The sequence below is a fragment of the Panthera onca genome, chromosome B3, assembly GCF_046562875.1.
Source record: "Panthera onca isolate mPanOnc1 chromosome B3, mPanOnc1 haplotype 2, whole genome shotgun sequence".
Classification (NCBI taxonomy): domain Eukaryota; kingdom Metazoa; phylum Chordata; class Mammalia; order Carnivora; family Felidae; genus Panthera; species Panthera onca.
Genome location: NC_138344.1, coordinates 47821729 through 47836910, shown reverse-complemented (window position 1 = coordinate 47836910; position 15182 = coordinate 47821729). Strand labels below are relative to the sequence as shown.

Here is a 15182-nt window from a genome sequence, read left to right as displayed (position 1 = left end):
CATGATAAATTCAAAGTGATAAATGGGAAAAATGTGCAGCCAAGAATACTCTATCCAGCAAGGCTATCATTCAGAGTGGAAGGAGAGATAGAGTTTCCTAGGTAAACAAAAACTAAAACAGTTCGTGATCACTAACACGGCCCCACAGCCCTGCAAGAAATATTAAAGGGGACTCTTTGAGTGGAAAGGAAAGACCAAAAATGACAAAGGCAAGAAAGGAACAGAGAAAATCTCCAGAAACAATAACAAAACAAGTAATAAATCAGAACTAAATACACAGTTATCATAAGTACTCTGAATGTAAATGGACTAAATCCTCCAATCAAAAGACATAGTGTGTCAGAATGGATAAACAAAACAAGACCCATCCATATGCTGCCTGCGAGACTCATTTTAGACCTAAAGACACCTGCAAATTGAAAGTGAGAGGATGGAGAAACACTTATCACACAAATGGATGTCAAAAGGAAGCTGGAGTAGCAATACTTATATTGGATGAATGAGACTTCAAAACAAAGACTTTAACAAATGATGAAGACACTACATCATAATAAAGTGGACAATTCAAAAAGGAGATCTAACAATTGTAAATATTAATGCACCTAACATGAAAGCATCCAAATATATAAAACAATTAATAACAAACATAAAGGAACTAATTAATAATAATACAATAATAGTAGGAGACATAAACATCCCACTTACAACAATGGACAGATCATCTAAGCAGAAAATCAACAAGGAAACAATGACTTTGAATGACACACTGGACCATATGGACTTAAGAGATATATTCACAACATTGCATCCTAAAGCAGAATACACATTCTTTTCAAGTGCACATGGGCAATTCTCCAAAACAGATCACAGACTAGATAACAAATCAGGCCTCAACAAGCACAAAAAGACTGAGATCATGTCATGCATATTTTCTGACCACAATGCTATGAAACTTGAAATCAACCACACGAAAAAATTTGGAAAGACCACAAATACATGGAAGTTAAACAACCTGTTACTAAACAATGAATGAGTCAACAAGGAAATCAAAGAAGAAATAAAAATAATACATGGGAAAAAATGAAAATGAAAACAATGGTCTAAAACCTTTGGGATACAACAAAAGCTATGATAAGAGGGAAGTATATAGCAATAGAGACCTACCTTAAGAAGAAAAATACCTCAAATAAACAAACTAATATTACACCTAAAGGAGTTAGAAAAAGAAGAATAAATAAAGCCTAAAGCCAACAGAAAGAAGGAAATAATAAAGATTAGAGCAGAAATGATAAACTAAAAAAACAATACAATACATCAATGAAACCAGGAGCCAGTTCTTTGAAAAAAATCAATAAAATTGATAAACCTCTAGCCAGACTTATCAAAAAGAAAAGAGAAAGGATCCAAATAAATAAAATCACAAATGAGAGAGGAGAAATAATAACCAACACCACAGAAATACAAACAATTATAAGAGAATATTATGAAAAACTATACGCCAACAAACTAGACAACCTGGAAGAAATGGATAAAGTCCTAGAAACATATAAACTACTAAAACAGAAACAGGAAGAAATAGAAAACTTGAACAGAACAATAACCAGGAAAGAAGTTGAATCAGTAATCAAAAAATTCCCAACAAACAAAAGTTCAGGACTCAATGGCTTCACAGGAGAATTCTACCAAACATTTAAAGAAGAGCTGATACCTACTGTGCTCAAACTATTCCAGAAAATGGGAAAGGAAGGAAAGCTTCCAAATCTATTGTATGAGGCCAGAATTACCCGGATAACAAATCCAGACAAATCCAGACAAAGACTCCAAAAAAAGAGAGCTAAAGGCCAATACCCCAATAAACACGAATGCAAAAATTCTCAATAAAATACTAAAAAACTGAATCCAACAATACATTTAAAAACACATTCTCCACGATCAAGGAGGATTTATTCCTGGATTGCAAGGTGGCTCAATATTTACAAATCAATCAATGTGATACATAATAATAATAATAATTATAAACATAATCATAATAAACTTCATATCAACATAATAAATTCCATATATGAAAAACACACAACTAATATCATACTGAACAGGGAAAAACTGAGCTTTTCCTCTATAGTCAGGAATAAGACAAGGATGTCCACTCTCACCATTACTATTTAACAGTACTGGAAATCCTACACTCAGCAGATGACAAAAGGAAATAAAAGGCATCCAAATTAGCAAAAAAAAATTCAACCTTTCTTTATTTGCAGATGACATGATACTCTATATAGAGTATCCATATAGAAAATATATACTCTATACTCTATATAGAAAATCCATAAGACTACACTAAAAAATTGCTAGAACTGATACATGAATTCAGTAAAATTTCAGGATTAATGTGCGAAAATCTGTTGCATTTCCTTTTTTTAGTGTTTCTTAATTAATTTATTAATTAATTAATTTATTTTGAGAGAGAGCATGCGAGTGGAGGAGGAGCAGAGAGAGAGAGGGAGAGAGAGAATCCCAAGCAGGCTCCATGCTGACAGTGGGAGCTCAATCCCACAAACCATGAGATCATGACCTGAGCTGAAATCAAGAGTCAGATGCTTAACCCACTGAGCCACCCAGGCGCCCCACACAGAAATGTGATGTGTTTCTGTACATAACAATGAAACAGCACAAGGAGAAATTAAGGAATCAATCCCATTTACAATTGCACCCAAAATAATAACATACCTAGAAATAAAACTAACCAAAGAGGTGAAAAACCTGTCCTCTGAAAACTATAAAATGCTGATTAAAGAAACTGAAGATGACAAAAACACAAGGAGAGACATTACATGCTCATGGATTGGAAGAACAAATACTGTTAAAATGTCAATACTACCCAAAGCAATCTACACATTTAGTGCAATCTCTAATAAAATACCAACAGCATTTTTCACAGAGCTAGAACAAACAATCCTAAAATTTGTATGGAACCACAAAAGACGCTGAATAGCCAAAGCAATCCTAAAAAGAAAAGCAAAGCTGTAAGCATCACAATTCCAGATTTCCAGTTATATTATAAAGCTGTAGTGACCAAGACAATATGGTACTGGCACAAAAACAAACACATAAATCAGTAGAATAGAACAGAGAACCCAGAAATGAACCCACAACTATATGGTTAATTAATCTTCAACAAAGCAGGAAAGAATACTCAATGGGAAAAAGTCCCTTCAACAAATGGTGCTGGAAAAACTGGGCAGCAACATGCAAAAAAATGAACCTGGACCACTTTCTTAAGAAACACCATAAACAAAAATAAATTCAAAATGGATGAAAGACTTTATGCGATACAGGAAAAAATAAAAATTCTCATGAACACAGGCAGTAACCTCTTTGACATCAGCCTTAGCAACTTCTTTCTAGATTGATCTCCTGAGGCAAGGGAAACAAAAGCAAAAATAAACTACTGGGACTTTATCAAAATAAAAATCTTCTGTACAGCTAAGGAAACAATCAACAAAACTAAAAGACAACCTACAGAATAGGAGAAGATATTTTCAAATGACATAGCCAATAAAGGGTTAGGATCCAAAATCTATAAAGAACTTATAAACTTAACACCCAAAAAACAAATCACCCAATTCAAAAATGAGCAGAAGACATGAATAAATATTTTTCCAAAGAAGACATACAGATGGCCAACAGACACATGAAAAGATGCTCAACCTCACTGATCATTAGGGAAATACAAAACAAAACTACAATGAGGTATCATTGCATACCTGTCAGAATGGCTAAAATCAACAACACAAGAAATGAGGTGTTAGAGAAGATGTGGCTTGCACTATTGATGAAAATGCAAACTGGTGCAACTACTGTGGAAAACAGTGTGGAGGTTTCTCAAAAAGTTAAAAACAGAACTACCCTACCATCCAGCAATTGCACTGCTAGGTATTTACCAAAGAATACAAAATACTAATTCAAATGGATACATGTACCCCAATCTTGAGATTGGGGTTATTATCTACATTATCTACAATAGCCAAATTATGGAAACAGCCCAAATGTCCATCGGCTGATGAATGTTTAAAGAAGATGTAGTATTACTCAGCCATAAAAAACAAAAATGAAATTCTTGTCATTTGCAATGGCATGGACAGAGCTAGAGAATATTATGCTAAGCGAAATAAGTCAGTCAGAGAAAGACAACACAATATGATTTCACTCATATATGGAATTTAGGAAACAAAAGAAATGAGCAAAGTGAAAACGAAGAGATATGCAAACCAAGAAACAGACTCTTAATGACAGAGAACAAATTGATGGTTACCAGAAGGGAGGTGGAGGGGATGGGTAAAATAGGTGATGGGGAACAGGGAGTGAGTGCACTTGCTGTGATGATCACTGGTTGTGGTATGAAGTGCTGAATCAGTATATTGTACACCTGAAACTAATATTATACTATATGTTAACTAACGGGAATTTAAATAAAAACTTAGAAAAAAAAGGCATCTCTACCTGATTCTTCTTACTCCCTACCTACATTATAATGAAACTCCACTAACCCTCAAATTGGAGGGGAAGATTCATGGCATACATACAGTTATAGAACAATAGCAGTAGACTGTTGAGCATACAGAATACAAATAGTTGTGTAACAGAGGCTATGTTAGAAGCCACTAAATCATAATTCCAACTATAATCTAGTATAGGAAAGGAACTAACTTTCAAAGAGAAAATGTAAAACTACAGAATGAAAAAGAGTGATACCAGGAAAATATTATCTGGGCATGGTAACACCATCTAATCAAAATCTTGAAGATTAATTCAACCTATCCATCCTATCACAGGTGTACCTAAAATAAATACTTGCATCTATTCAAAGAACTATCCACATCACATTATACTTGAAAGACATACCTGGACCAAGATTGTTCTATGTAGCCTTCCATTCAATATGACTGCCTTTAACTCTGATGATGGCTTGCTGAATTTTTAGTATAAGGTTTTTTCTTTTAACAAAAAATAAATTTAAGAAATTTGGTTTATGTATAAAAGGCTGGTTTCATTTGACACAGATGAAACAGGGCAATCAAAGGAAAGTAAGAGTTCAAAGATTTATTCTAGTCAAGTATGAATGTATCAGAAAAGAATCAGTAGATGACGTGATGAAAATATGGATTCATATTCATATGGATTCATAAATTTTCTTCATGCCTCTACATACTGGAAAGAAGATGGGCAAACTCTGTTGTCCCCAGGGCACAGGGACCAACTGTGGCTAGGGGATGGAAGAAAAAATCCTAATCTCAAGACCCAGAACACAGCCATCTTAAGAGTGAGGCAAAACCAGAATACAGAACATCACCCCATGCCCCACCACCCACCTCCAGGCTAGCAAACACCAAATAACAAGCAACAGCACTACTGCTGAAAAAAAGGCAACAGTGTAGAGAGAGAAAGACACACCCTCTAAGACTCAGTGTCACAGGGACTAAAGCTGAGTGTGAAACAAGGATATTGAGGGAAAAAACCTCCAGTGATATAACTCCCACCCTAAGCACAAAGAAATACCAGAGGAATTGAACCTGTAGTATGTTAAGGGTAACCATGGCAACAAGAAAGCTACAACCCAGTTCAACTCACTATTAAGTGAAACAAAATTCCATAGTAATGACTTAACATAAGAAAAGGTACACCTATTTTCAGATATATATACACTATTTATCTTAGTCCTAGATATAATTTCTTGCTTTTAACCAAACATGATATAACACCAAAAAAAAAAAAGCAATGGGAAAAAATGGGACTGTAAGGAGACAAAGCAATCAGTAGAACCAGACTTATAAATGACCCAGCTATTGGAACTATCAGACAGAAAATTTTAAATTACTATTATTAATATGTTAAATCCTTTGGTAAAAAAGGAGGACAACATGCATGACCAGAATGGGAATTTTAGCAGAGGGTCAGAAACTGCAAAAATCAATGCAAATGCTAGGAAAACAACAACTACAACAACAAATGACAGGGATGAAAAATACCTTTGATGAGCTCATCAGCAGACCTGATACACTGAAAAAGTGAATCAGTGAAACTGAACAAAGGTCAATAGGTAGAAACTACCCACACTAAAACACAAAAAAAGTGTGTGTGGGGTAGGGTGGAGACTAAAACAAGGCATCTAAGAACAGGGACAAACATCAAATGGTATAGTATTTAGGAAACTGAAGTAGAAGATACAGGACAGCTCAGAGGATATTGAAACCCCAAAAGTAGAAGATTCAGGACAGCCCAGAGAACACCAATCAGGGTAAATGTCCCAAATAAATAAACAACTAGATAAACATAAATAAACATATGTACGATCCAGAATAAGATACATCATGCTCAAACTGATGAGAACTATAGATAAAATAAAGATAAAATCTTGAGGACAACCAAAAAATTTATATATATATATATATATATATATATATATATATATATATGTGTGTGTGTGTGTGTGTGTGTGTGTGTGTGTGTGTGTGTATATATGTGTGTGTATATATATATATATATATAAGATCAAAATTCAGTAAGACATTCTGTCAGAAAATATGTAAACCAAGAGATAATAAAATGATTCTACACTCACCAAAAAATATCTTTCAAAAATGAAAAATAAAGATATTTTTAAATGAAAAGAGCACAGAAGAATTAATTACCAGTAGATCTGCAACATAAAATATATCAAAGGAAGTTGTTTATGCAAAAAGAATGTGATACTAGACAGAAATGGTGAGCTAACAAAGAAACAATGAGCATTGGGCATGGTAAAAACAGCAGTGAATATGAAACTCTTTTTTAGAATTTTTAACTGCTCTAAAAAAATAACCAGCTAAAACAAAAACAGTAACACTGTACTTTGTCTTTATAACCTATATAAAAGTAAAATATATGACAATAATAGAAAAAAAAGAACTCACAAACTATTAACATCAGGAATGAACAAGAGGATTATCACTGCAGACCTTACAGACATTAAAAGAATAAGGAAATAGTACAAACAACTCTACACAGATAAATTCAACATTAAAAACTACAACTACCAAAACTCACTCAAGAATAATCATATAATCAAAAAAATCCCATTTCTATGAAACTTATAGAAAGTTTCAAACAGAAGGAAACTTTCTGTGGTGTAAAAGAAAGCTGCTTGGAAGAAGGCGGCTAATTCTGTCTAGGTCTCACTAACTCTACAAGACAAGAAATGCTGTTCCAAACATAAATGCTGAACCTGCCTCACTTCATTACACTCAGAAGGAGACATGTAATATTTTGTAATATTAAAAATAATGACATCAAAAGAACAAGTACTTGAGCAAAACTATTTCTATACACATCCAGTAGACTGCCTAGTAAATAACATTTATATGATAATCCTGAGTGTTATATTAAGAGTACCAGTTTAAGATAGGTAAAACACATTTAATAAGTAGCTAAAACATAAAATATTTCTATTTTAAAAACCAGTTAAGTCTTTTAAAAAATCCCAGAAAATATAATCATCTGGAAAGATTAGTATTCCAAAGTGTCAAATCTTTGAGGTTTTACTGATTTCAGGATTTTTATATCATAAATTTATCTCCATTAACTCACTAGTTGAACTAAACAACAGGCAAGTGAAATATGTGATGCCTTTGTAAAAACAAAAACACCTTATTAGAGTTACATATTTTTATTATCTAAAGACAAACAAAAAACAAATCTCAAATTTTTTTCCCTGATAATATGCCATATGCCAATAATTACCGATGTACACACAATGAATTGAAATGTCTGAAAAATTAAACCAGTAATACTTTCAAATGTATAAACCTTTAAAGTACAAATAAAACAAAATTTACCTCAGACACAGGTTCTTGTTCCTTAGTGGGAGCTTCATTTTTTGATCTTGAAAACAAAATAAGTATTGAATATTTTATATTTACAATGGAAAAATATGAGACAGTTCTTTTTTGCATGTTTAAAATAATTAAAATGTAAATCTAAACTAAAGTAGATTTGTAAATGACTTCTATAAATGTTTTAAGGGAAAAATAAAATGCACAAAATAAACAGATTCAATAAATGTGCTAAATAAATTAATACAGACATGTACTTCCTTCTTTTCTAAAGTTAAGAGCACTTATGAAATTTTCTCTATGTTAAATACAATTATAAATAAAGGACATAATACATTAGTAAAACAATTTCAAAAAAGGAATTACTTTTCATTTAAAAAATGAAAGCACGTTTTATGACTCATATATAAATATGCATGAATATTTACTATTATAGGGCTTAAAAAGGGAGAGAAGAGAAAGAGAAATTTTATCTATTATGAAATTCAATGTAATGCTATTTTGATATCTATTATAATTAAAGTGGCAACCTCACAGAAATAATTTAGAATTCTGAAGGATATAGTCTCTTAAGAGCCTTCATAAGCATAGCTCAAATAGTAACTATAAATTTTTAAACTTGGCTTCTAGAAATAAAAAAACTAATTGTAACTTATTACAACATTCAGAAAGGCATATACCATCTATAAAATCTTTTGAAATAATTTAATATAAAAGCTAGCTTTCCCAAAAGATCTTTTACAAACTGCTGATAACTCAATATTATTTGCTGATATTATATATTAAACTCAATTATAAACCATATAAGTTGGGTGCCTACCTGATCTAAAATGCCATTAATACATAGTAAGGTGAATTCATTATTTTATGAAGGCTTACAGTTATACCTAAAAGGTTAATACATTTAACATAAGCAACAGTTATACTGACTTAAATTTCATGTACACAAATGAAGACATATGATAGGATAGAAATGTCAAATATCCTAAAAGCTACTCTCATGGTTAGTGAAATATAGCTGGTGTACATACATCCTTTTCTTTCTCCATTCTCTGTAGTCAAACTGAAAAAATTAGGTTGATAAAGGCTAATAATTTACTAAATATTAACAATAATTTGTGTAAAATTACTTATCTATATTTTAATTATTACATGAGATTGCAAACCATTGGAAATTGAGCATGTATTTTTTTGTTCTTTTACTCTGTTAGTAGTGTATTACAATAATTTATAACTAATTTACTAAACAAATTTAAGCAAATAAAACTTGCAGAAATATTGACAAAATGCATAAATGTCAATCATTTTGGGAGTCAAAGATTTTGTAATTCTCTAAAGTGTTTAACTGTGAAAAACAATATTCATACAGATGAAATTTCAAGTGTTTAGTCTAACTTCATTGCTTTAATGATTTATACAGGAAAATGATAGTCTTAAGAATAATATCTACAAAATAGTAAGAAAATATGAAAACTTAGTCTGAAGAAACAAAGAGTAAACATTGGACTAATGAAATTTTAAAGTAAATTTGAATAGGAATGCCTGGGTGGCTCAGTTGGTTAAGTGTCTGACTCTCAATTTTGGCTCAGGTCATAATCACACCATTAGAGTGAGTCCACGTTGCTTGGGATTCTCTCTTTTTCCCCTTCCCCTCCCCCTTTAGCACACTCATGTGCATATACTCTCTCAAAAATAAATTTTAAAAATCTTTAAAATAAATTTGTATATTACAACTGATTTTTATTTCTAAGCAGTTAATATTTTAAACTCAGTTTGAAAAGCCGTGCAACAAACTACTCACAAAGTAGTTTAAAAATATTTTATAAAAGAATTTTCCTTCTCAGCTTATTACTGAAATATTATCAAAGATCAATCTTACATTCTTACAAAAGAAACTTTACTATGCTTATCATTTTCACATATGGCTGTTCTAATGAACAGATTTTATGCAACAATTAAAATGAAAGCCAATAAGCATGTGTTACTATTATTGTTGACATTTCATTTGGGGAAACTGGGTCCTCCTACTATCTCTGGAAGGTAGGTTAGTGACAGAGGTTTTTATTACGCTTCATTTTACTGGCTAAGAAACTAGTAAATGAGAACAAAGTAAGTTATTGAAATAATTAGCAGTAAGAGGTCTATGATCCCAATCTTATTTTAACTATACTGATATTCTGTTTATGGAACAGAATTATAATAACCAGTGAAATACTTAAGAAAACAAATATTTAAAAAATTAGAAAAGCACACTATAAAAAATTTCAGAGTTACAAATTCATCACTAAAATGTACACTACATTTTTATAATTACAAAAGCATACTTTAAGATTAACAAATTAAAAAAAAGATTAACAAATTTTAATGCAACTCATTAATATTTATTGGAAAAGAAAAAAATGTTCTTACCTGTAATTCTTATTCATTAAAGATACCTGCTGAAATAGTCATCATTTGAGATATTTAATTGCTTGGCAGAAGACATTGAAATTTGCTAAGCTCAAAGTTCTGAGCTAAAGACCTGCTATTTAAGTTAATTACACTTTTCACCTGGGAATGTTGCAATAACTTTTTATAGAAAAAAGTAGTACAGCATTTAAAACAAACACTAAGATTTCAGTGTAAAGAGAACAGAAAGACTGTGATCAATTTCAACAATGATTAGAAATCAAGATTGCAAATAAGTTACTTTTCCTCTGTATGTGAACTTGCTGAAACAGATCTTTCTGATAAAGGACAATCCTTTCTCTCTAAAGGTTAAAGTAAACCAAATGTCACTTCTTGCATTTTTCTGCAGGTCACATAACTAATCCAAGGCTACATGTAAAATAAATATTTCAGGTCAATTACATTAGTGTGTTCTTTGCAGGTTTCATTCATACTATATACATAACCACGGGTTAAAGGGAAGAGCTATAAAGGGAAAAATGTTCAGATTCATTTCAGCCAGGCTACATTATTTCCTTCTAATTACGTTTAAAAGCCCCAAATTTCAATGCTGAGTTTTAAAATGTAATCTTCAATTTCAGAATATTTGTAAGCATATGAAAAAAGCTAAAAAGTTGTAAAAGCCAATAGTAAAATCAATCAGTTCTTAAGATCTTCCACTTAGACACTCATGATTGGATTTAAGATAGTAATCACCAGACTAATAAATTGTAGTAAAACATCTAGTCTACCATTTCTGATCATATGTTGTGGGAGATGTTAATAGATATGCAGAAAGGTTAACTGAGCTAAACATTTACTAGGTTGCACATGCATCAGGTACTGTGCTAAGAGTTCCAGTCCAAAGACACAGTCCCTCCTATCAAGGAATTCACCATCACCATAAAGGAAACATATAGAAGCAAATGCTTATGTACTGTTGAAAAAGAGACATCTATATGACGGAATGACCGTACAAAGGACTGAGCCACTATGAAGGGGAACATGCAAGGAAGCAATGAATATACTACAGTAAACTTGGTTTTGCAGCAAGGGCAAGGGTTAGCAAAGCAGGAGAAAGGGATTCAAGGCAATGCAAAAGAAAAGAAGTATGAAACAAGACAATGATATAAGAACCTGAGTGGTCTCATAAGCCTGAAATGTAGGGAACAAGGGAGAGGGGTCAAAAACACAATTGAAGAAATAGCAAGGACAACTTCAGGAAAGATGTTGATTGCCTGGGTAAAGTGCTTATGTTAAGAACTTTATTTTAAGGCGAACAGGAAAGTATGATTAAATTTGTACATTAGAAATGCAAAGGGTAGGGATGCCTGGATGGCTCAGAAGAGTGTCTGGCTCAGGTCATGATCTCCTGGTCATGAGCTCAAGCCCCATGTGGGTGGGTCTCCATGCTGAGTGGAGAGTCTGCTTGGGATTCTCCCTGCCCCCCTCTCAAAATAAATACCCCCTCCTCTACTTTCTCCTTTACTATTAAAATAAATAAACATTTTAAGAAAGAAAGAGAAAGGGTAGTATTAGAAGAGGATAGGTTCCACCCAGGAAGTCCAGAGAAGAGACAGTTAATGCCTGTTTCAAGTAAAGCAGTAGTGTCAATAAAGAAGAGGAAGGTTTAGGGAGACAATAAACAAAATAAAAACCAACAGAATATAAGTACCAACTTGATAAAGATAAATGAGTAGAGTAAATAGGATCACCTATATGTCTGCCTCAAGTGGCAAGAGAATGGTAATACCATTAACCAAGAAAGGAAATTCAGGCGGAGAAACAACATATACTGTGGAGGGGAAATGAACTTGTGATGCCTGCAAAACATTCAGATGGAAATATTTACCACTCAGAACTGCTCAGGGTTATTTGTTTCATCCTTGAGGAAAAATTCCAACCATCACTTCCAAACAGATAACCTCAGAGTCATCATTCAGAGCTTTACCCCACCCCCATTTTTATTAGTTTATTTCAATCAATCAACAATTCAATTCAGAAATATCACAGTATATTAGAATTAGACTTGAGCCCTAAGAGATTGTACAACTGCCCCTGTCTTATAGATGAGAAAAATCTGAAGCCCAAAAATGCTAAATAAGTCTATTAAGCAATAGAACAGGGATTAAAAGTGGTGGCTCTACTTCAAATTTCCACTGCATTGCTTCACAGCCAATTCCTTTCCTGTGAATCAGGCTCCCTTATAATCATTCCAAGAAAAGTGAAAAAGCTTAACTGATCTCTCTGCCTCTGGATGTTTTCCACTCTTAAATATGTTGAGTATCATTGCCAAATTAATCTTACTAATAGACCAATTTATGGCCATTGTTTGCTGAAATGTCCTATTGCCTACAGTACATCATAGATATACTGCTCTAAGATTGGGAGGCTAGATTCTGGTCTCAATGCTACAAGTGTGTCAGTTGCTGCCTACCCTCCTGTGAAAACACACTGAAGCTCAGTCCCATGTAACTCCGCAGCCAATCAGAAACAAAGCAGGAATTACATGTGTAACCACAAGTACAACCAGAGAAGCAATAGCGTACAGTGCTTATTACTTTGGTCTCTGAAGACAGACTGCCATAATTTAAATGGAGTCTCTCTACTTGAAAGCTATGTGACCTTGAGCAAATTATGTATCTGTACCTCAACTGTCTTACCCATAAAATTATCCATAAAATTGGCACATATCTCATTAATTTGTGAGAATTAAATGAGTCAACAAATACAAAAAAGAAGAGTGTCTGGCACATTACATGTGCTCAATAAATGTTAGTTATTATTAATGACATGGGTAGAGTTGGGAGTCAACCTTACTGTCCAGAATTTATTTGATGTACCACACAGGCTCGTAAAGCCTTTTACCACTTAAATATCCTTCATATTTTGAGATTTCCCTGCCATACTTCCCCCAACTCTTAAACACAATACATTAGATATTTATTTTGATTGCTGGTCTACTCCTGTTAGGACCAGCCTTATTTGCTATCATATGAAATTATCTACCCACTTCTAAACACTTAGGTATGATCTAAAGTTAGGCAAGATAAGAGTAAAAAACCACTCTGTATGGATAGAAGAAAGAACTAACAAGAGACAGGAATCAAAAGAAACAAAATATTTGTGAAATTGTGAAGCAAAAAAATTAATAATAATAAGACCATTAGTGAAGGCAGAAGATTTTGATGCCAGACTAGGGCTCTATTTTGTCATTTTGTTGGCAATATTGAATTAAGTCTGGAATATTTAATTTATAATAAACAAGAAGCACCATCAGGACCAGAAGACTGAAAAAACTAGTAGCCTTAGAATCACTGGCAGAAGCTGGTACAGTTTGTCCTAAATGAAGGACTACACTAAAGTTTCATTTATCTTTTCATTTCACTGATTCTCCCATCCTTCTCTGCTTACCAGGTATCAAAAATAGAGGTCCAAACTGCCAGAAAACACCCTATTTTGACACATAACTCCTACCTACTGACTTGTAATTACATAGTAGGGGCAAATATATTGTACCCACTTTGAAAAGGAGAAACCATTTTAGAATTGCTCAAGATTTGGATTGACATATTAATGTCCATGGTAGGGGAGAGAAATCCAAGGGCATGAGCCCCCATTATCTCCAAACCCAGTTACATTTCAACAGTTTAGAGAAGGTACCCACAGAAGACCCTGAAAAATCAAAGCAATCTTGAGAAATAAGAACAAAACTGGAGGTATCAGAATTCCCAACTGCAAGATATACTACAAGGCTGTAGTAATCAAAATGGTATGGTACTGGCACAACACACATAAATCAATGGATCAGAAAAGGCAGACTAGAAATAAACCCTTGCTTATATGGTCAATTAACCTATGACAGTGAACACTGGCAAAACTATACAATGGGGAAAAGACAGCCTCTTCAATAAATGGTGCTGGGAAAACTGGACAGCTACATGCAAAAGAATGAAACTGGACTATTTTCTTACACCATACACAAAAATAAACTCAAAATGGATTAAAGACCTAACTGTGAGACCCAAAACCATACAAAACTCGTATGAGAACACAGAAAGTAGTATCTCTGACATCGGCTGTTACAATGTTTTTCTGGATACGTCTCCCTTGGCAAGGGAAACAAAAGCAAAAATAAACAACTGGGACTATATTAAAATAAAAAGCTTTTGCACACCATACACAAAAATAAATTAAAAATGATGAAACCTAAATATGAGACAGGAAACAATCAAAATCCTAGAGGAAAACATAGGCAGCAAACTCCATGACCTCGGCCATAGCAACCCCTTACTAGACACATCTCTGGAGGCAAGTGAAACAAAAACAAAAATAAACTACTGGGACTTCATAAAGATAAAAAGTTTCTGCACAGCAACAGAAACAATCAACAAAACTAAAAGACAACCTATGGAATAGCAGAAGATATTTGCAAATGACATATCTGATAAAGGGTTAGTATCCAAAATCCATAAAGAATCAGACTCACAACCAAAAAATAAAGAATGCACTTAAGAAATGGGAAGACATAGACATTTTTCCAAAGAAGACTACCAGATGGCTAACAGACACATGAAAAGATGCTCAACATCACTCATTATCAGGGAAACAGAAGTCAAAACCACGATGAGATACCACCTCACACATGTCAGCATGGCTGAAATTAACAACACGAGAAACAACAGATGTTGGCGAGGATATGGAAAGGAGAACCTTCTTACAATGTTAGTGGGAATGCAAACTGGTACAGCCATCTGGAAAACAGCATGGAGTTTCCTCAAAAAGTTAAAAATAGAACTGTCCTACTGTCCAGCAATTGCACTACTAGGTATTTACCCAAAGGATACCAAAATACAGATTTGAAGGGGCACATGCACCCTGATGTTT

General features: G+C 33.2%; 1 protein-coding gene across 9 annotated transcripts in view; it reads right to left on the bottom strand.

Moving 5' to 3' along the window:
* Positions 1-15182, bottom strand: part of ZNF280D (zinc finger protein 280D) — a 244600-nt gene that overhangs the window by 24219 nt on the left and 205199 nt on the right. For all 9 annotated transcript variants that reach the window (XR_013556301.2, XR_013556307.2, XR_013556299.2 and 6 more), the window contains one exon: positions 7872-7917. Coding sequence is in view for 3 of the 9 variants with exons in the window: in XM_060618430.3 (XP_060474413.2) it covers positions 7872-7917 (46 nt within the window). In the remaining 6 variants the exon portion in view is untranslated. The remainder of the gene's footprint in view (positions 1-7871; positions 7918-15182) is intronic.